Below are 25,992 nucleotides of genomic sequence, written 5' to 3'. Positions count from 1 at the left end.
CTAAAATAGCTACAATATAACTAATAGTTACATTGTAGCTATCTTAGGGTTTATTTTTATTTTACAGGCAAGTTTGTATTTATTTTAACTAGGTACAATAGTTATTAAATAGTTATTAACTATTTAATAACTACCTAGCTAAAATAAGTACAAATTTACCTGTAAAATAAAACCTAAGTTACAATTACACCTAACACTACACTATAATTAAATTAATTACCTAAATTAACTACAATTAATTACAATTAAATTAAATAAACTAAAGTACAGAAAAAAACACTAAATTACAGAAAATAATAAAATAATTACAAGTTTTTTAAACTATATACACCTAATCTAATCCCCCTAATAAAATAAAAAAGCCCCACAAAATAAAAAAAATCCCTACCCTATACTAAATTACAAATAGCCCTTAAAAGGGCATTAAGAAGCAGCGGTATTAAGACTGCTGCTCCTTAAAGGGCCACTGTAAGTAAATATTTTCTATGCCTGTTACTAACTAACTACCCCAAATACGCTTTTTATCAATAGCATTTCATTAACATATCTCTACCGTATATAAGAAATCTTATCTGCAAATTTAATTGTTTTCCAAACCCACTCCGTGGGTATCCTTTGCTCTGTACCAATCCGTTTACAATACCTAGGTTTCAAAATGGCGCTTTAAACACAAAGTTATTGGTTTAAGTATTTTGAACACACAGTGCTGAAAATAGTGGGCAGGATAACGTGACATCATCGGCGAATAAAAGATATAACTTTTAGAACGTTATGAAACTTCGTTTTGGAGAAAATATAGGTCAGTAGGTTTTAATTAATGTTTATTAACTTTAATATGTTAGTTGTTTAGCTTAAAAATTATAACAGAAAGTAATCCTTTAACTCAGTCGCCACCTCTGAGGCAGAGTACAGCAATCCGCCCATTTGTGTATGATCGGGCTGATTGACACCCCCTGCTCGGCGAATCTGAAGGGGGCGGCATTGCACAAGCAGTTCACTAGAACTGCTTGTGCAATGCTGAATGCCGACAGCGTATGCTGTCCGGATTCAGCGATGTCTGGCGGACATGATACGCTGCAGCGTTTCATGTCCACCAGACATTAATAAATCGGACCCTTTTCTATTGAAATGACGTATAACTTATAATATCTTCTTAATACTGTATTTTAACATTATTTAAACAGTTAGCCATGAAACCTACTGCCTTGCAACATTGTATCTGGCTAGGAGACCCTTAAACAAGATTGCGCTTTCATCACTGGGATTTTGTAGGGGACACGCCTCTGTTCACCAAGTTCAAACTCGTTCACAAAGAGTGGGCTAGATTTGGAGTTCGGCGGTAGCCGTCAAAACCAGCGTTAGAGGCTCCTAACGCTGGTTTTGGCCGCCCGCTGGTATTTGGAGTCAGTGATTAAAGGGTCTAACGCTCACTTTCCAGCCGCGACTTTTCCATACCGCAGATCCCCCTACGCCATTTGCGTATCCTATCTTTTCAATGGGATCTTTCTAACGCCGGTATTTAGAGTCGTTTCTGAAGTGAGCGTTAGAGCTCTAACGACAAAATTCCAGCCGCCTGAAAATAGCAGGAGTTAAGAGCTTTCTGGCTAACGCCGGTTCATAAAGCTCTTAACTACTGTACCCTAAACTACACTAACACCCATAAACTACCTATGTACCCCTAAACCGAGCTCCCCCCACATCGCCGCCACTCGATTAAAATTTTAACCCCTAATCTGCCGACCGCCACCTACGTTATACTTATGTACCCCTAATCTGCTGCCCCCTAACCCCGCCGACCCCTGTATTACATTTATTAACCCCTAACCTGCCCCCCACAACGTCGCCGCCAGCTACTTAAAATAATTAACCCCTAATCTTCCGACCGCAAAGCGCCGCCACCTACGTTATCCCTATGTACTCCTAATCTGCTACCCCTAACACCGCCGACCCCTATATTTATTAACCCCTAATCTGCCCCCCTCAACGTCGCCGACACCTGCCTACACTTATTAACCCCTAATCTGCTGAGCGGACCTGAGCGCTACTATAATAAAGTTATTAACCCCCTAACCCGCCTCACTAACCCTATCATAAATAGTATTAACCCCTAATCTGCCCTCCCTAACATCGCCGGCACCTACCTTCAATTATTAACCCCTAATCTGACGACCGGAGCTCACCGCTATTCTAATAAATTGATTAACCCCTAAAGCTAAGTCTAACCCTAACACTAACACCCCCCTAAGTTAAATATAATTTACATCTAACGAAATTAATTAACTCTTATTAAATAAATTATTCCTATTTAAAGCTAAATACTTACCTGTAAAATAAATCCTAATATAGCTACAATATAAATTATAATTATATTATAGCTATTTTAGGATTAATATTTATTTTACAGGCAACTTTGTTATTATTTTAACCAGGTACAATAGCTATTAAATAGTTAAGAACTATTTAATAGTTACCTAGTTAAAATAATAACAAATTTACCTGTAAAATAAATCCTAACCTAAGATATAATTAAACCTAACACTACCCTATCAATAAAATAATTAAATAAAATACCTACAATTACCTACAATTAACCTAACACTACACTATCAATAAATTAATTAAACACAATTGCTACAAATAAATACAATTAAATAAACTAGCTAAAGTACAAAAAATAAAAAAGAACTAAGTTACAAAAAATAAAAAAATATTTACAAACATAAGAAAAATATTACAACAATTTTAAACTAATTACACCTACTCTAAGCCCCCTAATAAAATAACAAAGCCCCCCAAAATAAAAAAATTCCCTACCCTATTCTAAATTAAAAAAGTTACAAGCTCTTTTACCTTACCAGCCCTGAACAGGGCCCTTTGCGGGGCATGCCCCAAGAATTTCAGCTCTTTTGCCTGTAAAAGAATAAATACAATACCCCCCCCCCAACATTACAACCCACCACCCACATACCCCTAATCTAACCCAAACCCCCCTTAAATAAACCTAACACTAAGCCCCTGAAGATCTTCCTACCTTGTCTTCACCATACCAGGTTCACCGATCCGTCCTGGCTCCAACATCTTCATCCAACCCAAGCGGGGGTTGGCGATCCATCATCCGGTGCTGAAGAGGTCCAGAAGAGGCTCCAAAGTCTTCCTCCTATCCGGCAAGAAGAGGACATCCGGACCGGCAAACATCTTCTCCAAGCGGCATCTTCAATCTTCTTCCATCCGGTGCGGATCGGGTCCATCTTGAAGCAGGCGACGCGGATCCATCCTCTTCTTCCGTTGTCTCCCGACTAATGACGGTTCCTTTAAGGGACGTCATCCAAGATGGCGTCCCTCGAATTCCGATTGGCTGATAGGATTCTATCAGCCAATCGGAATTAAGGTAGGAATTTTCTGATTGGCTGATGGAATCAGCCAATCAGAATCAAGTTCAATCCGATTGGCTGATCCAATCAGCCAATCAGATTGAGCTCGCATTCTATTGGCTGTTCCGATCAGCCAATAGAATGCGAGCTCAATCTGATTGGCTGATTGGATCAGCCAATCGGATTGAACTTGATTCTGATTGGCTGATTCCATCAGCCAATCAGAATATTCCTACCTTAATTCCGATTGGCTGATAGAATCCTATCAGCCAATCGGAATTCAAGGGACGCCATCTTGGATGGCGTCCCTTAAAGGAACCGTCATTCGTCGGGAGACAACGGAAGAAGAGGATGGATCCGCGTCGCCTGCTTCAAGATGGACCCGCTCCGCACCGGATGCAAGAAGATCGAAGATGCCGCTTGGATGAAGATGTTTGCCGGTCCGGATGTCCTCTTCTTGCGGATAGGAGGAAGACTTTGGACCCTCTTCTGGACTTCTTCAGTGGATGTCTAGCCCCCGCTTGGGTTGGATGAAGATGTTGGAGCCAGGACGGATCGGTGAACCTGGTATGGTGAAGACAAGGTAGGAAGATCTTCAGGGGCTTAGTGTTAGGTTTATTTAAGGGGGGTTTGGGTTAGATTAGGGGTATGTGGGTGGTGGGTTGTAATGTTGGGGGGGGGGTATTGTATTTATTCTTTTACAGGCAAAAGAGCTGAAATTCTTGGGGCATGCCCCGCAAAGGGCCCTGTTCAGGGCTGGTAAGGTAAAAGAGCTTGTAACTTTTTTAATTTAGAATAGGGTAGGGAATTTTTTATTTTGGGGGGCTTTGTTATTTTATTAGGGGGCTTAGAGTAGGTGTAATTAGTTTAAAATTGTTGTAATATTTTTCTTATGTTTGTAAATATTTTTTTATTTTTTGTAAATTAGTTCTTTTTTATTTTTTGTACTTTAGCTAGTTTATTTAATTGTATTTATTTGTAGCAATTGTGTTTAATTAATTTATTTGATAGTGTAGTGTTAGGTTAATTGTAGGTAATTGTAGGTAGTTTATTTAATTATTTTATTGATAGGGTAGTGTTAGGTTTAATTATATCTTAGGTTAGGATTTATTTTACAGGTAAATTTGTTATTATTTTAACTAGGTAACTATTAAAATAGTTCTTAACTATTTAATAGCTATTGTACCTGGTTAAAATAATTACAAAGTTGCCTGTAAAATAAATATTAATCCTAAAATAGCTACAATGTAATTATAATTTATATTGTAGCTATATTAGGATTTATTTTACAGGTAAGTATTTAGCTTTAAATAGGAATCATTTATTTAATAAGAGTTAATTAATTTCGTTAGATGTAAATTATATTTAAGTTATGGGGGTGTTAGTGTTAGGGTTAGACTTAGCTTTAGGGGTTAATACATTTATTAGAATAGCGGCGAGATTCGGTCGGCAGATTAGGCGTTAATAATTGAAGTTAGGTGTCGGCGATGTTAGGGAGGGCAGATTAGGGGTTAATACTATTTATGATAGGGTTAGTGAGGCGGATTAGGGGTTAATAACTTTATTATAGTAGCGCTCAGGTCCGCTCGGCAGATTAGGGGTTAATAAGTGTAGGCAGGTGTCGGCGACGTTGAGGGGGGCAGATTAGGGGTTAATAAATATAATATAGGGGTCGGCGATGTTAGGGCAGCAGATTAGGGGTACATAGGGATAACGTAGGTTGCGGCGGTTTACGGAGCGGCAGATTAGGGGTTAAAAAAAATATGCAGGGGTCAGCGATAGCGGGGGCGGCAGAATAGGGGTTAATAAGTGTAAGGTTAGGGGTGTTTAGACTCGGGGTACATGTTAGAGTGTTAGGTGCAGACGTAGGAAGTGTTTCCCCATAGGAAACAATGGGGCTGCGTTAGGAGCTGAACGCTGCTTTTTTGCAGGTGTTAGGTTTTTTTTCAGCTCAAACAGTCCCATTGTTTCCTATGGGGGAATCGTGCACGAGCACATTTTTGAGGCTGGCCGCGTCCGTAAGCACCGCTGGTATCGAGAGTTGCATTTGCGGTAAAAATGCTCTACGCTCCTTTTTTGGAGCCTAACGCAGCATTTGTTTGAACTCTCGATACCAGAGTTAATTTTATGGTGCGGCCAGAAAAAAGCCCGCGGAGCGTTAACAGCCCTTTTACCGCCAAACTCCAAATCTAGGCCAGTGTGTTTAAAAGTGCTTGAGCCTACATTACTGAAATTGTAAACTGTAACACGCCTTTGTGACCGTGAGTTCAATAATGTAGGTGCAAGCACTTTTAAGCACACTCTTGTGAACAAGATTGGACTTTGCTGCATGGAGGCGCGTCCCCTATTAAACCCGGTACAATGTTGCAGCTCAGTGAGTTCACACTTTACATGTTAAATAACATTAAAATCCAGTATAAAAATATATTATAAGCCCTTTGAAAAGAAACCTGTAGTCTTAATTTTGTTTTCAGATCACATCAAAATGGAAATGATTCTTTAACAAACAATACAATTAAATATTGTCAAAAACAATACTTGTCACAGTTTAAAAGCGACCAAATAGTGATAGGAAAATGGTGCACAAGCGGACCATCCTGACAATAGAAAACATGCAATCAGAAGGTTTAGCAGTGGTGCGGATGGATACAGATTACAATAGGTTTCTTTGAAAGTCACAATTGTACTATCCACTTTTAAAACACGATTTTAAAGACTCTTGTACAGATAGTGACAATCAAGACAGTGCAATTGTGACTTACAATCAAATATTAAAATAAAAATTAAAAATGCTATTAGTAGATATGAGGGTCCTGAAGTGACTTTGCCTGCTTATCCCCTTAGCTGTACAGAATATCACATCAACAAATATATATATATATATGTGTGTGTGCCTTGTACACTGTATACAGCCTCTCCAGTAAGAATCAATGGAGCTTTAATGAATCAGTATCATGTATGTTACTAGACTCTACAGTGTCTTCTATGGCCATTTCAGAGTTTTTGGCACAGGTGCAAGATAATAGGCTGTTTCCAAATAACTGACATATTTCAAAATGACCTTTCATGGACTTATTAAGTTACTAGAGATGTTGACTTTGAAATGGTAAAAAACTGGGCTTGAAAAAGTGTTCAAAGTGATTAGAAAATACATTCTGCTTGGTGAGAACTATTTGGTCCCCACATGAGAAATAGGGCTTTTACTGAGGATCTAAAACCCATTTGTGAGTACAGGAAAAAGCCACAGCCAATAGACAAATCATTTGAGACACAATTTTATAATTATATTAAGGGACTTAAAGTGACATGAAAACTCAAAATGATCTTAATTTAGAAACAGGATACAAATTTATTTCTAATTTGATTTGTTCTCTTGGTATCCTTTATTGAAAATCATACCTGGGTAGGCTTGGGAGCAGTAAAGCACTGCTGGGAACCTACTGCTGATTGGTAGCTGCAGATATATATCTCTTGTCATTGGCTGATCTGATTTGCTCAGCTAGCTACAAGTAGTGAACTGCTGCTCATTCAACAAAGGATGCCAAGAGAATGAGGCAAATGTGATAATAGAAGTAAATTGGAAAGTTGTTTTAAATGGTATGCTCTATCTGAATTATGAAATAAATTGTTTGGGTTTCATGTCCCTTGAAAAAATCTGTGGGGATGGAAGATTTTGCCATAAAAACAGCACCAACAACACAAGCATTTAATTTGTATTTCCTGTTGTTTTTATATTTATTTATTTTAATGATCATATAATTAACAACATATAGCCAGAAAACAATCACTCTGTATAGCAATAATACACAATATGTTAATGTCCTGTACAGATCATGCTCCTCAAAAGCCACCAGGCAAAGAAAAATATCCAATTACCACCAATAAACCAGAAGAGCAGCAGAGGAACAAGACACCTGCGGCAGAAGGTTATGGCTTCAGGAACCAGTCACCTTCTGAGTTACAATGTCATGAGAAGAGCAGACAAGGACATGACAATGACCCTAAAGGTCTCCACAGTCACCCTCTGCCTCGTGATGAAAGTACTGACATACCGACATATGCAGCATTACAAGGTATGGGAGAGACATTACAGTTCCCAATTATTGACACAGATTTGTATCAGGATATTAAGGAATTTAAGGGACTTTAATAACTTGAGGATGAAAACGTTTTTTACAAAAAGATCAGCACCAGGACAAAGGGTCAAAATCTCAAGTTTAAAGGTAGAAAGTTTGGAGTAATTTGTGGAAGTTCTTGACAGAAAGTCTACTTTTTTATTCATTGAAAAAACTTACAATAAATAAGGAAAGGGCAAAATCTGTAATGGGATATAAAATATTCTGGAAAACATATGGTTACCTCCTAAAGATTAACTAAACTGGTTGTCTAGTTCTTAGCTGCTGAGAAAGTTTATATTATTTATTTATTTATTCATTTACACCTAGATTACGAGTTTTGCGTTCGTGTTTTAACGCTGAAAAAATTGCCATTTCAGCATTAAAACAGCAACGCAGCCATTACGAGTCTTGTCACTATAGCTGTACCGCAAGCATTTTAGCCTGTAACGCAACGTCAGTCCCGCACTCAAAAAAATGACGTTTTTGTGTGGGATTTCCATAGCGCTGCCATTAAAAGTTTTGCAGTGAGGCTAAAAAGCTTGCGCACAGCCTATACCGACACGATCCATACCGCCATCTGAGACCTGTATGTATGAGTTTAGCACAACAAAACTGTTACACAAAACTCATAACTAAAGCGTTACAAAGTACACTAACACCCATAAACTATCTATTAACCCCTAAACTGAGGCCCTACCGCATCGCAAACTTTATATTAAAGTTATTAACCCCTAATCTGCCACTCCCGACATCGCCGCCACTATACTAAAGTTATTAACCCCTATCCCCCCGCACCACAACATTGCTTACACTATAATAAATATATTAACCCCTATTCCGCCACTAAATAAAGTTATTAACCCCTAAACCTCTGGCCTCCCACATCACTACAACTAAATAAACCTATTAACCCCTAAACCACCAGCCCCCCACATTGCCAAAAACAAAATTAAACTTTTAACGCCTAAACCTAACAACTCAATAACTTTAAATTAAAAATACAAGATCCCTATCTTAAAATATATAAAAACTTACCTAGGAAATTAAAAAAAAACTAACCCTACTAAAAAAAAAAAAAATTCTACAATTACAAAAAATTAAAAATACTAAATTACACAAAATACAAAAATTCTAAAGTACAAAAAATAACAAACACTAAATTACGAAAAATAACAAATGAAATTATCCCAAATAAAACCAATTACACCTAATCTAATAGCCCTATAAAAATAAAAAAGCCCCACCAAAAAAAAAAACTAAATAAACCCTAGCCTACAATAAACTACCAATAGCCCTTAAAAGGGCCTTTTGTAGGGCATTGCCCTAAAGAAATCAGCTCTTTTTTTCTGTAAAAAAATACAAAGACCACCCCAACAGTAAAACCCACTACCCAACCAACCCCCCAAAATAAAAAACCTAACTCTAAAAAAAACCTAAGCTAGCCATTGCCCTGAAAAGGGCATTTGTATGGGCATTGCCCTTAAAAGGGCATTCAGCTATTTTTCATTGCCCTTAAAAGGGCATTTGCCTCCTAGATGTCCGGACTTCAGAAACTGTAAGTGGATCTTCGGGGGTTAGTGTTAGGTTTTTTGTTTTTTAGAATAGGGTTTTGGGCTTTCTTAATGCCCATACAAATGCCCTTTTCAGAGCAATGGGTAGCTTAAGTTTTTTTAGAATAAGGTTTTTTTATTTTGGGGGGTTATTTGGGTGGTGGGTTTTACTGTTGTGTGGGTCTTTGTATTTTTCTTCTAAAGATATGGTAAGTCCACAGGTTCATCTTAATTACTGTTGGGAATATCACTCCTCGCCAGCAGGAGGAGGCAAAGTGCACCACAGTAAAACTGTTAAGCAGGGCCGCCATCAGGGGGTGACAGGGGTGACTACTGTCAGGGGCCCAATGAGCCAGGGGGGCCCCATGAGTCAAGAACTAAAAAAAAAAAAAAAAAAAAATTTTTTTTTTTTTTTTTTTTTTTTTAAATTTTGGCAGCCACCAGTGGGTACTACAGCAGAGTGCTAATTGAGCATGGGAAATGTTATTACAAGGAGAAAAGTATTAGCATTTGAGAGGATTTCTTAGTGTGCACTACGCCACTATGCGCAGTGTGAGACAGACTTGGCACTTTGTACAGTGTGTGCCTGAGTCAGACAGCAGATAACTTTCATTTGCAGAGGAGGTAGGACTTACTTAGAAAATGTTTTTTATTTCTTTGTGCAATTTTGGATTTTAACTTCAGTGTGGTAGTAGTTGTTTGGTGGGGCTAGGGGTCCATAAAAAAACATTTTTTTAGCAGCAGTGTATTTATGATTATTTGACAATGCTGTAGAAATTCTATATTTAAAACCATGCAGAAATGTTTCCTCCTCAATACACAAATGGTAGATGCCCTTTTGGCAGATATATATTACATTCCAGTTTACTGCCCCTTTATGCAAGGACTTTCCAGATGCAAGGAGGCATTTTATCTAAGATTTTTACATCTGCATAAAATGTTATACTCTTAGACTAAGATTGCTCAGTGTTTGAAATGAGACAGGTTAACTTAAAATAGTTCAGTTTACACTACAGATGACTTAATTTTGAAATACATACCAACAAGCCTAAATCCTGCATTTAACCAGATCTAATGGTATGAGTACCACAGCTTATGATCCCACCAAGACCATATAGAGTACAGCATTTTCAAAATCCATAAGTACAGCTGACAGCTGGGAAAATTTGTACACTATATTTGAAGTGGTGCTCTTGGTTGGGGAAAATGGGGACAAAACAAACAAACAAACAAACATATGTTAACCTTTTAAAGGTACTTTTCTTCATCTATCCATCTACCCAGCTCATAAATGTACAATTTTGAATTCACAGAATTATTTTTGTTTGCACATTTACAAATATGATTCTTTAAAAAGTGATCTCTTAATTTCTAAAAAATGTTTTATCATGCATGTGACACACTGTTGATTTAGGTGATGCAAGGTGCATAAATGTTTCCTCCTGTGAGTGTTTCTGTGGGTGTCTGTGTTTATGTCTTTGTGCTTTGGTTTGTGTCTCTATGAGTGTGTATGTATTTTTTATCTGTGGGTCTCTCTGTGGGAGTGGGTGTGTATGTCTTTGAGCTTTTTCTCTGGATGCCTCTGTGAGGGTGGGTGTGTATGTCTGTGTTTTCTGTGGATGTCTCTGTGAGGGTGTGTGTGGGTATGTATGTATGTATGTCTGTGTTTTCTGTGGATGTCTCTGTGAGGGTGTGTGTTTTCTGTGGATGTCTCAGTGAGAGTGTGTGTATGTATGTCTTTCTGTGTTTTTTATATGGTTGTCTCTCTGTGTGTGTATGTCTTTCTGTGTGTTCTGTGGGTGTCTCTGTGTGTGGGTGTATGTCTTTGTGTGTTTTCTGAGGCTGTCTCTGTTGGTGTTTCCTTGGGTGTATGTGTAAGTTTGAGTTTGTGTGTGTGTGTCCATTGTCTGTTCCTTTTTAGGACATTTTGACCTTACTACTAATTATTCACATCTTTCTACAGACTTTGAGACTAACAAGACCTTTCCGGAAGTAACCAATCCACCATTTAACCTTTAAATTATTGTTTAGGCAGTCTAGGGCCCTTCCTTTCAGCCACTGCATGCTGTTGTCATGATTTAGTTGGCATCTTCCTTTACAAAAAGATAATCAGAACTCCATATTTTGTTTTCTAAATCTCCTTTTTTTATTTACAAAACTATAGTTTACCTCATTACTTGTCAGGTCAATGTAAACAAGTGCTAAGTGTCTGTTTGGGTGTCTGTGTCTGAGTGTGTTTCTTTGCGTGTCTGCTAGAGTGTCTATATGTGAATCCTTATGTGTGAGTTTGTTTGTGTGTTTCAGTGTATGAGTGTGTCTGTGTGTGTGTATGTTACTACCTTTACAACATTTCCAAGTTTAAATAGACAATTAAGAATAAAGTGCATATACGTTTTAGTCACTTGGTCAAAAATTGCACATGTCAAAGGAGGGGGGGGGGGCCCTGATCAATGGATGAGTCAGGGGCCCCGAAATTCCTAGTGGCGGCCCTGCTGTTAAGTATCACTTCCCTACCCATACACCCCAGTCATTCTCTTTGCCTCTCGTGCATGGAGGAGGTGAAGTTTAGTGTGTAATTAAAATAGTTGTTTCTGTGAAGATGGATTACTTCAAGCGAGTTTACAACCTATGTGAAGTTGGCACCCCATGTTTTGAAAAACTGAATTAAAATATACCATTTGTTTGTGTTGCGTTTGTGCTGATTTGTGCCGCAAAAACGAACGTTTGTGCCAGTTTGGTTTAGGAGATATTGCGCATTATTTTTTTATGAAACCCCGCCCACTTTGCACCCCATGTTATGCAATTTTAAAAACAAATATACCATTTGTTTGTGCTGCATTTGTGCTGATTTGTGCCGCAAAAACGAACGTTTGTGCCGGTTTGATTTCAGAGATATAGCGCATTATATTTGCTGAAACTCCGCCCACTTTGCACCCCATGTTATGCAATTTTAAAAACAAATATACCATTTATTTGTGCTGCGTTTGTGCTGATTTGTGCCGCAAAAAAGAACGTTTGTGCCGGTTTGGTTTCAGAAATATAGCACATTATTTTTTTATGAAACCCCGCCCACTTTGCACCCCATGTTATGCAATTTTAAAAACAAATATACCATTTGTTTGTGCTGCATTTGTGCTGATTTGTGCAGCAAAAAACAAACGTTTGTGCCGGTTTGGTTTCAGAGATATAGCACATTATATTTGCTGAAACTCCGCCCACTTTGCACCCCATGTTATGCAATTTTAAAAACAAATATACCATTTGTTTGTGCTGCGTTTGTGCTGATTTGTGCTGCAAAAACGAATGTTTGTGCCGTTTTGGTTTCAGAAATATAGCGCATTATTTTTATGAAACCCCCGCCCACTTTGCACCCCATGTTATTCAATTTTAAAAACAAATATACCATTCGTTTGTGCTGCATTTGTGCTGATTTGTGCCGCAAAAACGAACGTTTGTGCCGGTTTGGTTTTGGAGATATTGCACATTATTTTTTTATGAAACCCCGCCCACTTTGCACCCCATGTTATGCAATTTTAAAAACAAATATACCATTTGTTTGTGCTGCGTTTGTGCTGATTTGTGCCTCAAAACCAATGTTTGTGCTGGTTTGGTTTCAGAGATATAGAGCATTATATTTGCTGAAACTCCGCCCACTTTGCACCCCATGTTATGCAATTTTAAAAACTTAATATACCATTTGTTTGTGCTGCGTTTGTGCTGATTTGTGCTGCAAAAACGAACGTTTGTGCCATTTTGATTTTGGAGATATAGCGCATTATTTTTATGAAACCCCGCCCACTTTGCACCCCATGTTATGCAATTTTAAAAACAAATATACCATTTGTTTGTGCTGCGTTTGTGCTGATTTGTGCCGCAAAAATGAACATTTGTGCCATTTTGGTTTCGGAAATATAGCACAAATTTTTTTTTTAGTATCATGTATGTTACTAGACCTCTACAGTGTCTTCTATGGCCATTTCAGAGTTTTTGGCACAGGTGCAAGATAATAGGCTGTTTCCAAATAACTATGACATATTTCAAAATGCCCTTTCATGGACTTATTAAGTAACTAGAGATGTTGAAAAAACTGGGCTCGAAAAAGTGTTCAAAGTGATTAGAAAATACATTCTGCTTGGTGAGAACTATTTGGTCCCAAAATGAGAAATAGGGCTTTTACTGAGGATCTAAAACCCATTTGTGAGTACAGGAAAAAGCCACAGCCAATAGACAAATCATTTGAGACAAAATTTGATAATTATATTAAGGGACTTAAAGTGACATGAAACCTCAAAATGATCTTAAGATAAGATGGTAGGGAGCTCACATGTTTTTGTAAGTTTCTGTCAATATATTGTGACAGATTACTCGTTATAGATCCAATGCCCAAGATGATAGGTCTCCCCGGGGGATTTACTAGTGTCTTTTGTATCTTGGGCAGATAATAGAAGATAGGGATTTTGGGGTGTTCAATTTTTAGATATCTGTGTTCTTTATCATTAAGGACACCCTTTCATTTTGCCCCTTCCAATAGTTTTTCTAATTCTGCCTTGAATCTAATTGTTGGATCCCCTCTCATAATTTCATAGGTATTAGAGTCTCCCAATATCTTATTTGATTCTGTCATATACGCATCTGTATCTAATAGCACAATGCACCCGCCTTTATCGGCCGGTTTGATAATCACATTTTTATTAATTACTTTTTTTATTTTTATTTTAAAGGTTTAAAATTGTGTGGAACGGCAATAGGGACCAGATTCATGCCTAGTATATGGGAAAATGGGAGACCATTTTCTGGGACTCCTGCCCAGCAAGCGTGGATCTGGTGCTCTACCATCGATATATCAATGATATATTTATGATATGGAAAGGTGATGAGGAAGATCTCAAATTCACAATTGAAGTCATGAATAGAAATGAACATAACCTCAGATTCACCTATGAATATAGTTATACCAGTATCACATTTCTAGATCTTAAGATTTAGCAAAATATAAACCTCAAGCTTTTTCAAAAAAGTTGACTGTAATAACTACATCCACCAATCATGTTGCCACAATCATGTTTGGAAATCAAATATACCCAAAGGGCAACTACTCAGGATTAAGAACAATTGTTCTAAGGTTGATAAATGGATGGAACAGTCACAACTTTAAAAAAAAAAAAAATTCTAGAAAGGGGGTATTCGGAGGATATGTTGAATAGTACTATTGAAACTGATAATAAGATAGACAGATAATCTCTTTTGGTGTATAAAGAAAAACAAATTTAAAGTGAAGATGAGATTAATGTTCCATTTATCACTAAATACAGCGAAAACCACAATTTGATTGAAAAAATTGTTAAAAGGAATTTGTACCTGTTGAAACAAGATTAAAATCTTGGGTGAGAAGCTAAGTGATGTCCCAAAGTTTATATATAAAAAATCTGAAAATCTAAAGTCCATATTGGCTCCTAGTCTACAAAAAACAAAACAAAGCTGATTGAGCCCAATATCAAAGGGAAGCGACTAAAAAGGTTCTATCCCTGTGGAAGGTGTAAAGCTTGCCAACCCGGGACTAAAACAGATACTTTCTTATCTAATAATAGTAGAGAGACTTTCAGAATAAATTATATAATTCACTGTCAAGATAAAGTAGTAATCTATTTGATTGAATGTGGCTGCAGCCTCCAATATGTAGGTCAGACCTCATGCAGTGTAAAAGATAGAATTAGGGAACATCTCTTAGCTATTAAACACAATAGGGACGTTGTCCCATTGCATAAACATTTTAAAGAAAAACATGGAGGTAACAATGCAAGTCTTATATATTTGGGTATCTGCAAGGTACCAAAACAATAGAGAGGTGGGGATTATGGCAAAAAACTATTACAGGCTAAAGCCAAATTAGCTGGAGCCGGAGATTAATCGTATACAATAATGATAATTAACTAGGATTTACTAATAGCATTTAAAAACACTATTCAACCCAAAACAGCCTATCTAAAAGTAAGAGGGGATCATCAGTAATATAAAGTTTCAGCCTACGCCTAATCAACCACCACTGAGAATACAAATAGCTGGCAACCTACCCTAGTGTTGTTATTAAGTAAGGATTAAAAATATTCAGTAGATTGATTGGAAACGGCAGGCAAAAAAAGACTAAGGATAGGAAAATATATTCTAAGTCAAAGTAGCCTCAGTGTAATGAGGAGCTTGTCTCCATAACAGCACAATAAAGTAAGGACTGCATTGTTTCTATGTAAATATAGGTATGCCTGTAATAATATTGATGAATCATATTAACTGGGTGTGGGCCCTACACCCAACAACAGACAGACCATACATGTATATACACAAATGTCTATAACTAATAATAATGTGTTGAGCTCTGTGGGTTTAACACCCAGCGAAAAAGTGTAAATTAATAATGTATAGGTAGTGGTTAGCTGAACATTAGTGGGGCGATCATAGTAATGCTGTCCTATATCTAACTTTATATGTCGCCTAGAGTAGGTACATCTAAAACCTTCCCTTATCAATGAAGAGAGTAACCAATATCTGGGCTAAAAAATAAAATAGCACTATATGTGTCTTGGGTCCCCATACTGAAATCTTAACCAAAAAGCATTTGTAAACAAGTAACTTTTGGTACTCAAATTGGGTTAGTTGGATTGTATTGTAAGCAAATACAACATATACTTATATATCCCCTTACATTATATCATTGATTGGTGTACACATGTTAAAAGGTAAATATTGGCTATATCAATCCAACGTTTAAAGGTGTAAGTAAAACAAAGGGACATAGCAATCCCCTGAAGGATCAGAAACTATCCACCACTTAGTGAAGAGTTTAACATTAACTTTGGTTGGTAAGACAAATTGGAGGAAATACATTAATACCTGGTTTATATATAAAGATATGTAATGAGCCTGTGGATAGCAGTTCTATAATTACAGAACTGGTAGTCTTGGAGGAGACAAGAGTAATAAAGTAAAGTGAACTGAACTGTAAAAGCACATACATTTGTTGTGTACAAGTTGTAATCAAACCATGACTCCCATCTAGTGGTGGAAAATGGCAATTGCATCTTCTAACAAGGGATATTCATTTAAAACCATATTCTGCAACGTGACTTGTATTTATGTAAATAGCTCAAGTGATATAGGTCTATATAACTTAATAAATAGCAGATATATAAACATCTAATCCACATAGCCTTCAAGTACCTCTATGACTTGGTGCAACATACAAATTAGACATAATAGATGATCACGAATGCAACCTACTAATCTAAAATAATATATGGCTGTAAAAAATAGTAGATAACATTTGTTTACTGTTGGTGTAATGCTTAAAATACAGGGTTAATCCATAAACCCGCAGAGGACTAAGAGGGTTTTGAATAATACAATCCATATTGTCTCACTTCAGCTTTCAGCTTATATGGTCAGTAATGTATATAAAAGGCAAAGTGGAGCTAAACTCCCAAAAAAAAAAGAAGAAAAGTCTGAACAGTAATATATCATGCGAACATCTGTTTAAAAGTTAGTTGAGGAGAGACCTGTTACAGTTCCTCACTAGTTGACCATACTAGCCTGCTTCAAAATAGGTCAGAGACAGCGTATATAACGATAGTCCCTCACCCTGGAACAGCTGATCTCCAGAGAAATCTAGGAACAAAATGCTGCATCCCCAGCACAACACATCTTCAGCCCTTACATATGTTGCTATCTCATCCAGGCCAGCACCGCTACCGCAAAGCAGAGGGAGAACTTCCCAAACATGACACCCACCTATGGAAGCCACGCACACTGTGCTCAAAGGTTTGGTAGTAAGGTCAGATCCCTCGTGGAACATGTTGAATCAATAGCCAACCTTGAAACCGGGTTTGCAGCAGGACTGCTCTTAACTCTTACATTGCAGCTTAGCCAGCCTCTGCAGTGATAGGTATAAGTGCCCCCTTGCTGTAGAGAGTCAAAATGTCCGCACAAAATCCCGGGAGCTGGTAAAGCAATGAAATTACTCTGATAGGTGGTGGGGTCACTAGAATTCAGAGGAAGGGCGACATGCCGATCAGCTGTCCGTATAGGTTTGTCCTCCCCCGCCACTGTGTCTACACAACACTCACGCAGTATCAGCGCTAAGCTGGCAAAATGATCATATAGTAGCTGCGTCACAGTCAGACTCCAGACATCCAGGGCCTCCATCTTGACTAAACTTCTGGAACTCCCACAGAGCTGAAAATGTCCACCTAAGAGCTCCCAATGCCTCCAGTGTTGCTATATATGGAAGGGTTCCCTTTTAATGTATCAAATATTGTTTAAGGTGCCAATAAACATTAATTATATCATATAAGGGCCAGGAGCTCTTGACACACGTCTGGTTCCTATGATAGTTGGCTCCGCCCCCATTTTATCTAATTTTAATTATAATTACCCCTAATCCTATTTCCCTAAGACATACTTAGAGTAAATATCCCAAATAGGAGTATCCTTGGAATAACCGGAAGTGATGTAACGGCATAACCAGAAGTGACGTAACATACCGGTAGTAATAATGCAAGGTCGCCGTAGTCACTTACACGTTAGAACTAACTGACATTTACATTAAGGGAAATTAATACAATATTATTTCCAAAGTGTAGCCAGCATGTAAGGGCATTTTTTTGCGGGGCAGGGTTTATCTGTGATTGGCTGATAATGGCTATTTAAGCCTGAATAACACTAGCAGTTGATATCTTGAAAAAGGCCCACGCCGGGGCCTAAACGCATCAATAGAAGTCACTGCTCGAGTCTTTTACATAGGGTAAGCCCGGTTTTAGTAGGGTTTTAGCCATATTTTAGTACATTATTGTACTATGTAATTTTTTTTCCCACAGGCACTATATACGTTGGATTCTTTTGGATTCTTTTATTTTTATTTTTTATACATTTTTTCCTATTCTTTCAGATGTTTTATCAATTTTTTCTTAAAACACCTACTTTGAAAACTCCATTTTGGATCTTCTGGACACTTTTCACTTGCAGACTTTAATACTTTGGACATCATCATAGAGGACATCACAAACTTTAATTCCATTTCTTACCCTGTATATTTCTCATCAGAGACGTTGAGAACACATATATTACATCATTATTATATGTGTACATTTTTTATTTGTTTTTTTATATATGATTCATATAAGCCGGTTTATCTTTGACCTCTATAAGGTACCCTATTTCCTGTTGTTTATATTACAATAAATGCCTATTCTAATATAGAGTGATAACTTTAATAGAGTGATACTTAGCTTATTAGGGATCGCTTTTTGGGAGCTTGTGTCATTTTGTGTAGGCCCTGTGTGTATATATAACTTTTTCTAAAGTTAAGGAGCAGCGGTCTTAAAGACCACTGCTTCTTAACTTACATTTCTTCTACACATTGGGTGTAGAAGGCAGCATCCGCTGCTTGCTAAATCTACCCCACAGAATTAACTTTTCAGCCTAAATTTTATGTTTGGCCAAAGCCAATAATGATAACCATCCCAGGACGCCATACAGACTTTGAAGCACGGTGGCGGTAACATCATGCTTTGGGGCTGCTTCTCTTCAGCTGGTTCACGGACTCTTGTCAAGAAAGATTGGAAAAATTAATAACTTCAAATATCAAAATATTTGGAACAAAATGTTCTGCCTTTTTCAGAATTTCAATGCACACCCAAAGCACACATCTAATTCAACCAAGGCATGGCTTCCAAAAAGGGAACTTGAAGTCTTAGAATGGCCCAATCAGAACCCAAACCTCAGTCCCTTCAGAAACCTGTAGAAAGAGAGCTGTACACAGGCAATCCCTTTGAAATCTGAAGGAACTTGAACTTTTTTAGAAAAGAAGAGAGGCATAAAATACCCAAGTCTAGATGAAGTTAATAGAGACTTATTCACAAAGATTTGCTGCTGTAATAAATGGAAAAGGTGCTTAAACATAGTATTAGTTTTGCTCCTAATAATTAACTATTTTTTCCTCTGGATATTTCTTTTTCAGACTATCACATTACAGATGGAAAAAGTGTGACATTTTCATTATTGTTATTTCCATGTTTAAAAAAAAAAAAAACAACTCTGAAAATATGAATATGAGTAACACAAACCTTCAAACGGATTTATTTATTTTTGTTTTGAAGGGTGTTTCTAACCCATTATCTGATGTTTGTTCTACTTATACTGAAGTCGCACATCTCTTCTTCTTCTCCCAACTGGTTCTGAGCACAGACAGATTTATAAATTTAAAGGGAGTTCCTATAAAGAGCAGATCTGAAGCTGGAGGATAATGTGTTATACTGAAGATAAACTCTACTTGTTGTTGTGCTTAACTGTTTCCTTTTGCTATGGGACTTCATCTAAACACGCAGGGAAGGGAGTCCTGACAACTGAAAGCAAGACAGTTATCTCTCATGCCTTATACTAATGATCTCTCAGTGCTGGAAGCCAAACCTCTGCAGCAATATTTACAGCAAGGTTCTGCAGGGGAGTTATTTACTGAAGATGGACATTATCTGCAGCTGTAACTGAGGCTGCAGCGAGAAGTGCTGCTGTGATCCCTGCGCCTCTACTCAGGTAGAATTTCTTGGGGGGGGGCAATTGCTGCCCCTTGCTTCACCCTCTGAATGTCCTTAGCTGTAAACTGTTTGAGGAGGGTGAAGGGGGCACTTTTAGAGGCTGTATTTCAACCATAAAACTCCTGTAATTGGTAAGTGAATGGCATAACAATGGCATTCACCTACCTGATGGATTTACTGTATGGAAGACATTGGTCCCCTCACAGAACCATAGGAATACTGAACAATATCAGGGGCTGGGTTACGCCCTATGTTGCCCCCCATAATAAATAAACAAACTTGAGACCACATATTTTAAAGCAACAATCCTGCTCTTTCAAATGAGTGGTTCAAAGCCACCCACTGCCATCTGTCACAACAATGACAAATACCTCTCAGCTTTAGTACTATTTTAGGTATAAGAGGCCTTTATTATCCACTCACCACAATAATATATCATGAGACCCCACATTTCACAATCCCAGTAAGGAGTTACATGTCCCTGTAGCTATGAAATGATCAGCATAGCAATAATAAAAACGTTACTAGTGTCATTTTATTGTGTTGTTTATGTCATAGAAACATGTTTCTTTATACTAATGTTTTTTATATTAGGAATCAAAACAAATAGGAGAACTTGGTGAATGTAAACGTATGTGTTACCATGTGAAATTCTATATAGGATAACTTGGCACAACTTGCTTGTGTTTCTTTTTTGTGAGTATATCTGTTTCTGTATTTATCAGAGAAGATTGCAGCTATATACAACTGTGCTGCACTAGGATGCGCTTTCTGTTTCCTGGTATATCACAAAAAAAATTGTTGGTTTTATGTCTCTTTAAATCATTTAGGTTTCTGTACTGTATTTATATCTTAATTTTGAACAATGCTTTGTTTTGTGTTCTTTCCTTAGACAAAAAAGAAATATTTGATGAAATGTTACTGAAGATGAAAATGAAAGCTCACAGAAACAATAAACTCACCCTGCAAGAATCTGTAAAAGGAATGAATAGCTGGTCACCTGGCAATCCAGTGTTGGACTATTTATATAAGCTTCAATTACTAGATGCTACAGCAAGAAACCCCTGTATGGGATTGGAAACATACAAAACAAATCTGGATATGGAACCTGATGCATCAAATGTCATTCATCCACTTGATATTTTATGTGTTCTCCTACATTGTTCAGACACATTGTTACAACAGTACATTCTATCAAACATGTCTATGTGCCAGTTTTCTGTTCCTTTGCTGCTTCCGGGTGTTGATGGTCCAGATTACACCTTCATGCTATGGGCAATGAGAGATATTGTGAAGAGGTGGATACCTCAATCATTAGTAGCTTCTAAAGGGTTTACAGAAGACAACTTGGTACAAATACAGATGCCGGTTTTCTCTTTTGTTAGATTGGGTACTTGTAACATATCAAAGTCTAAAGTTCTCAATGAAGTTCTTAGCCCGGCACAGCAGTATCATGACTTCTTTACACACAGAAATATGGAAGGTGGTAATGTTCCTCGGCAAATTTCCAGTGGGTTAGTGGAAATATTCTGGTATTTTCCTGCAGGCAAAGACTATTTAGATGTATTTACAGAACCTGTTGCAATTACAAATCTAAGAGGAGATCTGGAGTCTAACTTAAAGCAATTCCACTTCTTGTCACAAATATCATCTTCAGTTTTTATTATTGCTGAAAGTATCACTAATGACCAATACCAGCTGCTACATAACATAAAAGACTCAAAGACAAAATATTTCTTCATTATAGCCCCCACTGGTGGGAAAATGGATACAGACACACAGGAATTCCTAAAGCAGCTTTTAAGCCCTAACAGGACAAACATCTTAGTGATGAATAAAGCTTCCAATGAAGCAGCACTTGTAAAAAATATCCGGTCAGCTATAGTCAAGTTAGGACAAAACAACTCACAGAACCTTAGTATCGAAAATATGGTGCAAATAGCTGAGGATTTTAAAATCTTTATAGATGAAAACTCAGAAGAATGTCAGAAAGCAAAAGAAGATGCCAGAAAAATAACTGAGAAGATACAAGATGTGGTAGAGTACAAGAGGGAAACAGTGAAGTTACAGGGTGATCCTTGGAAAGAATTAGCCAAACTGGAAAAAGAAATGTGTCAAATGAAAAGACAAGGAACTAATAATGGTGAAGAATATGAATATAGAATTAATCAAAGGTGTTCAGAAATACGAAAGCAACAATATACAATCAGGGGTCCAAATGACATAACCAGTTTTATTACAGCCATAACAAACAAGAGTCATGTTGAAAGGTGGTATTTTGTAAAGTGGATGAAGTTTTATCTTAATTTAGCAGCTAGAAATAAACTTTCTATTCAAAATCAGTGTAATAATGAACGTATATATTTAACTAACAAAGAACTAGCAGGACTGGATCAGAGGATTTCAGATGGTTCATTAGGAGTTGAACATTTCATGAGAGAGTTGAGTCAATTATATGAGGCAGAATACTTCACAGTAAAAGAAAAAACAGATAGAAACAATAGTGGTCTCCCAGGTATAGCAGCTGATCTCCTGCTGGATGGGTTCCCATTGGAGCTGATTGATGGAGATGCCTCCAACATCCCCCTGCAGTGGGTAACTGATGTCCTGACTGAGCTGGACAACAAGACAGGAGGAGGATGCAGACTGAGGGTGATAACTGTTCTGGGGAAGCAAAATACACGAACCTCAGCTCTTCTGAATATCATCTTTGGGTTGCAGATCCCTATACCTAGTGGATATTGCATACATGGAGCCTTTATGACACTTATTAAAGTGAAGGAGAACATTAAGGGGAAGCTAGGATTTGACTTTATTCTGGTGATTGACACAAAAGGTCTGAAAACATCTAGACTGGATGACAGATGTGAACATGAAAATAAATTGCTCACACTTGCTATCGGGCTAAGTGATATAACCATTATTAACATGGATACTGAAAATACAGACAACATAAAAAACATTTTACAAATTGTGGTCCAGGCTTTTCTCAGGGTGAAAGAAACAGGAAAAAAACCTAGATGTCAAATGGTGCATCAGGATGTGAGAGATGTATTTGATCATGAAAATAACATGAGGGACAGAAAGAAATTCTTGGAACAACTAAATGAAATGACAAGACTTGCAGCAAGTATAGAGAGAAAATATGACATCACAGCATTTTCTGATATTATGGAATATGATCTTGAGCAACACGACTGGTACATCCCTGGGCTCTGGCATGGGTCCCCTCCCATGGCTCCTGTAAGCTCTGGATACAGTAAAAAAATATGTGAGCTAAAACGTAATCTATTTCAGTTTCTTAAAAAGTCTTCTAAGAAGGCACAAACAATTCCAGAATTTGTTAAATGGATATCAAGTTTTTGGAACTCTTTAAAGGATGAGAGATTCATATTTAGCTTTAGAAATAACCAGTCTGTCATGGCATACAACCAGCTGGCCAAAAAATATTCAGAACTAGAACAGAACTTCAGCAAAGAGGTCCATGAATGGGTGCTAAAAACTGAAAAAACTATAAAAGAACAATCTCCTGATCAGCTAGAAATGATGGTAAATCAGTTTAAGGAACAGATTTCTTTTATCGTCACAACACAAGAAAAGAAAATGCTGTCAGAATTACAGAATATTTGTCAGATACTAACTGGATTGGTTCCTTTAATAGAGGGCTTCCAGGAACACTTTATTAACATTGTGCAAAACCTCAAGAAAAAACTTGAAACATCTTCAATTGAGAGTTGTAAACAAACCATTAGAATAAAAAATGATCTGTATAAGATCCAGAACATGCATGAAACCTGCATAAAAGCTATTGAGAAAAAAGTATCCTCAATCTGTAAAGCAAACAAAAAAGAGGTCAGTCATGCAGAAGAGTTTGATAACTTGTGGTGTGAGATCGCATCAGACTTGAATGTGATTAAATTACCAGAACGTGATATTGAGAGGGAGATGCTGGATACACTCACTAAAGAAATGTGTTCTAGAGGATCTTCTGTCAATGAAAAATTACATTGTATCAAGTGTTTACCTGAAAAAGAGCAAGTTACAGACACAGTTGGTTATAGTAAATTTAAGCTTTTTAAAACGTCTATATTAGAGAAATGTTCTAATTATCTAAGAAAGGCAGTACACATAGACCATGATTATGATGAGACCTATTGTAGGGAACTACTGAATATTGTCACTGCCAGCTGTGCACACGATGACGCTAAAGACCTTCACATCACTGCGGAAACTGAGCTGGAACTGATGCTCTCAGCTTTGGGATCCGCTGTGGGAGAATTTAAACAGATGCACAATGACTTCATCCAGAACAATGACCCTTATTACCATTTTGATCAGCAAAAACAAAAATACAGTGACATGTTTAATAAAATATTCAGTGAGAAAATTGAAGGCCAAAAATGTGGAAAGCAATGTTTTGAACATTACTTAAAGCCAGCTTTGGTTGATCACATTTATAAAACATATATTAAAGAAATAGTGAACATATTAAGCAGCATAGATTTTTCTACATATACATTTTGTTTCTTTCAATATACTATCCTGGAACAAATGCTAGAAGAAAGTGATTTCCACCAATATTTAGAATATTGCAGAAATTATGAAAACTATAGCAAAAAGCGATTATTAAAATTAATCTTGAAAAATCGCATTACCTGCCAATTGCACTATGAAACACTGTTTAGTGTCACCAAGAAGATGAGAGAATGCCTCAAGGATGAAGAAATCCTACAAAGTCGCAATGCCCAGGAGTTTCTACAATGTGTTTCTGATAAGTTAAAAAATGAGCTGGATATTTCACAGAATGAGGTGAAAGATGTTTTCCAAACATTTCCAAATATCAAAGAGTTTGTTGCTTGTGTTGAGAAGTCACTGAAGGACACAGAAGATGAAATCAGATCTGAAATAGAATCTCCGGACAACAAGTCTTTGTTTTCTAAGGCCACGCTAGACCACTTAGATGAGGTTTTTAAGAACATGCCTAGGTGTAAGACACAGTGTCAGTTCTGCAAAGCGTCCTGCGATGTTGAAGATATTGGCCACAAAGTGCACTCCTCTTTAGTACATCAACCTGAGGGACTAGGAGGAAAGATATCAGCAACAACAGAAATGTTTGATAATGAGACCTGCTCTACAAATACAGCTGGAAATCGCTCATTAACAAGCTCAGTAACCGATGGTAACTCAGTTTCTCCCAAAGACTACCAGACATATTACCCAGAATGGTTCACTGCTACCAACTTGAGTACTGAAGCCTCTGACTACTGGAAATATGTTCTTAAGGAGTTTGATGAGCAGTTTGCAGAAGCATTTAAAGTGCAGCCTTCTGCTTATCCTAAAGAATGGAACAAAATAACCAAAGAGCAAGCGCGTGTGAGTCTAAGGGCAGCTTTCCATATACAAAACAAATAGAGAAACTCTACTGTTGTACACTATCTATGTGACAATAAGTTCCTTATGTCCTGTAACAATTGTGACACAGTTAATGACAGTTGATATTGTAATGCATTTAATAGTTTTTTGTTTTTATTACCAACATAGAACAGATGCAAACACTTTACAAATCCAATCATCCTTTGATCTTCCTGTAAATAAAGTAGGAAGTTCTTTGCTTGTCCATCTAACCCATTTTATTTGCACATATTTTTTATTAGAATTGTATTAAAAATTTAAAGAGAGTGCAAGAACTCAAAGCTGAAAAATAAAAGTAAAAAAGATTGAAGAACAACTAAACTAAGATGTACTAATATATAAAGACCATGGGCACATATACAGAGTGACTGAAAGTGCACCTAGTTTTATTGCTTTACCAATGTGATATGTGATAAAATATTAATAATGTTATAAAGGAATAAAACACTTACTATAAATAATTAAAATGTTACTAACAAGATAAGAAACAACACAGGCTTCTGTATTAATAACCAATAAATATATGTACCTTAAATAGTATATTGCCTCCTTTATACTGATACTTAATAATGCAGTGCAATTACCAATTCTTCATCTGAAGGCTGTTGTACAGACACATGCACGCTCCTGAGCTTATCTCCCTGTCTTTCAACAAAAGATGCCAAGAGAACTAAGAAAATGTAATAACAAAAATAAGTAAATTGTAAAGTTGTGTTTCATGTTTCTTTAATACAATGGGCTAGATTACAAGTGTCACGCTTAATATTATTATTTTTTGGTTCTCGTGCTAACACAGCTGAAAGAAAACTTTTAACACAGACATTGAAATTAAAAAGTTAGTGTGAGTGAAACCGGATGCGCATTAAATTCAGGACTTCAGATATTATGACTGCGTTATCCTTGTCTCCCCGTAGACTTCAATGGCACGCACTGATTAAAAAAATCTTTTAGATTAGACCTA

General features: G+C 37.0%; 1 protein-coding gene across 2 annotated transcripts in view; it reads left to right on the top strand.

The window, feature by feature from the left end:
* Positions 1-25,566, top strand: part of LOC128642089 (interferon-induced very large GTPase 1) — a 290,478-nt gene extending 264,912 nt beyond the window's left edge. For both annotated transcript variants that reach the window (XM_053694747.1, XM_053694746.1), the window contains 2 exons: positions 7,202-7,444; positions 20,512-25,566. In XM_053694747.1, the coding sequence (XP_053550722.1) occupies positions 7,202-7,444; positions 20,512-25,031 (4,763 nt within the window). In that variant the 3' untranslated portion in view covers positions 25,032-25,566. The remainder of the gene's footprint in view (positions 1-7,201; positions 7,445-20,511) is intronic.
* The last annotated feature ends 426 nt before the right edge of the window (positions 25,567-25,992 follow it).

The sequence above is a fragment of the Bombina bombina genome, chromosome 11 (genome assembly GCF_027579735.1).
Source record: "Bombina bombina isolate aBomBom1 chromosome 11, aBomBom1.pri, whole genome shotgun sequence".
Taxonomy (NCBI): Eukaryota; Metazoa; Chordata; class Amphibia; order Anura; family Bombinatoridae; genus Bombina; species Bombina bombina.
The sequence above is the reverse complement of the archived record's forward strand: the minus strand, read 5'-3'. Positions and strand labels throughout refer to the sequence as shown.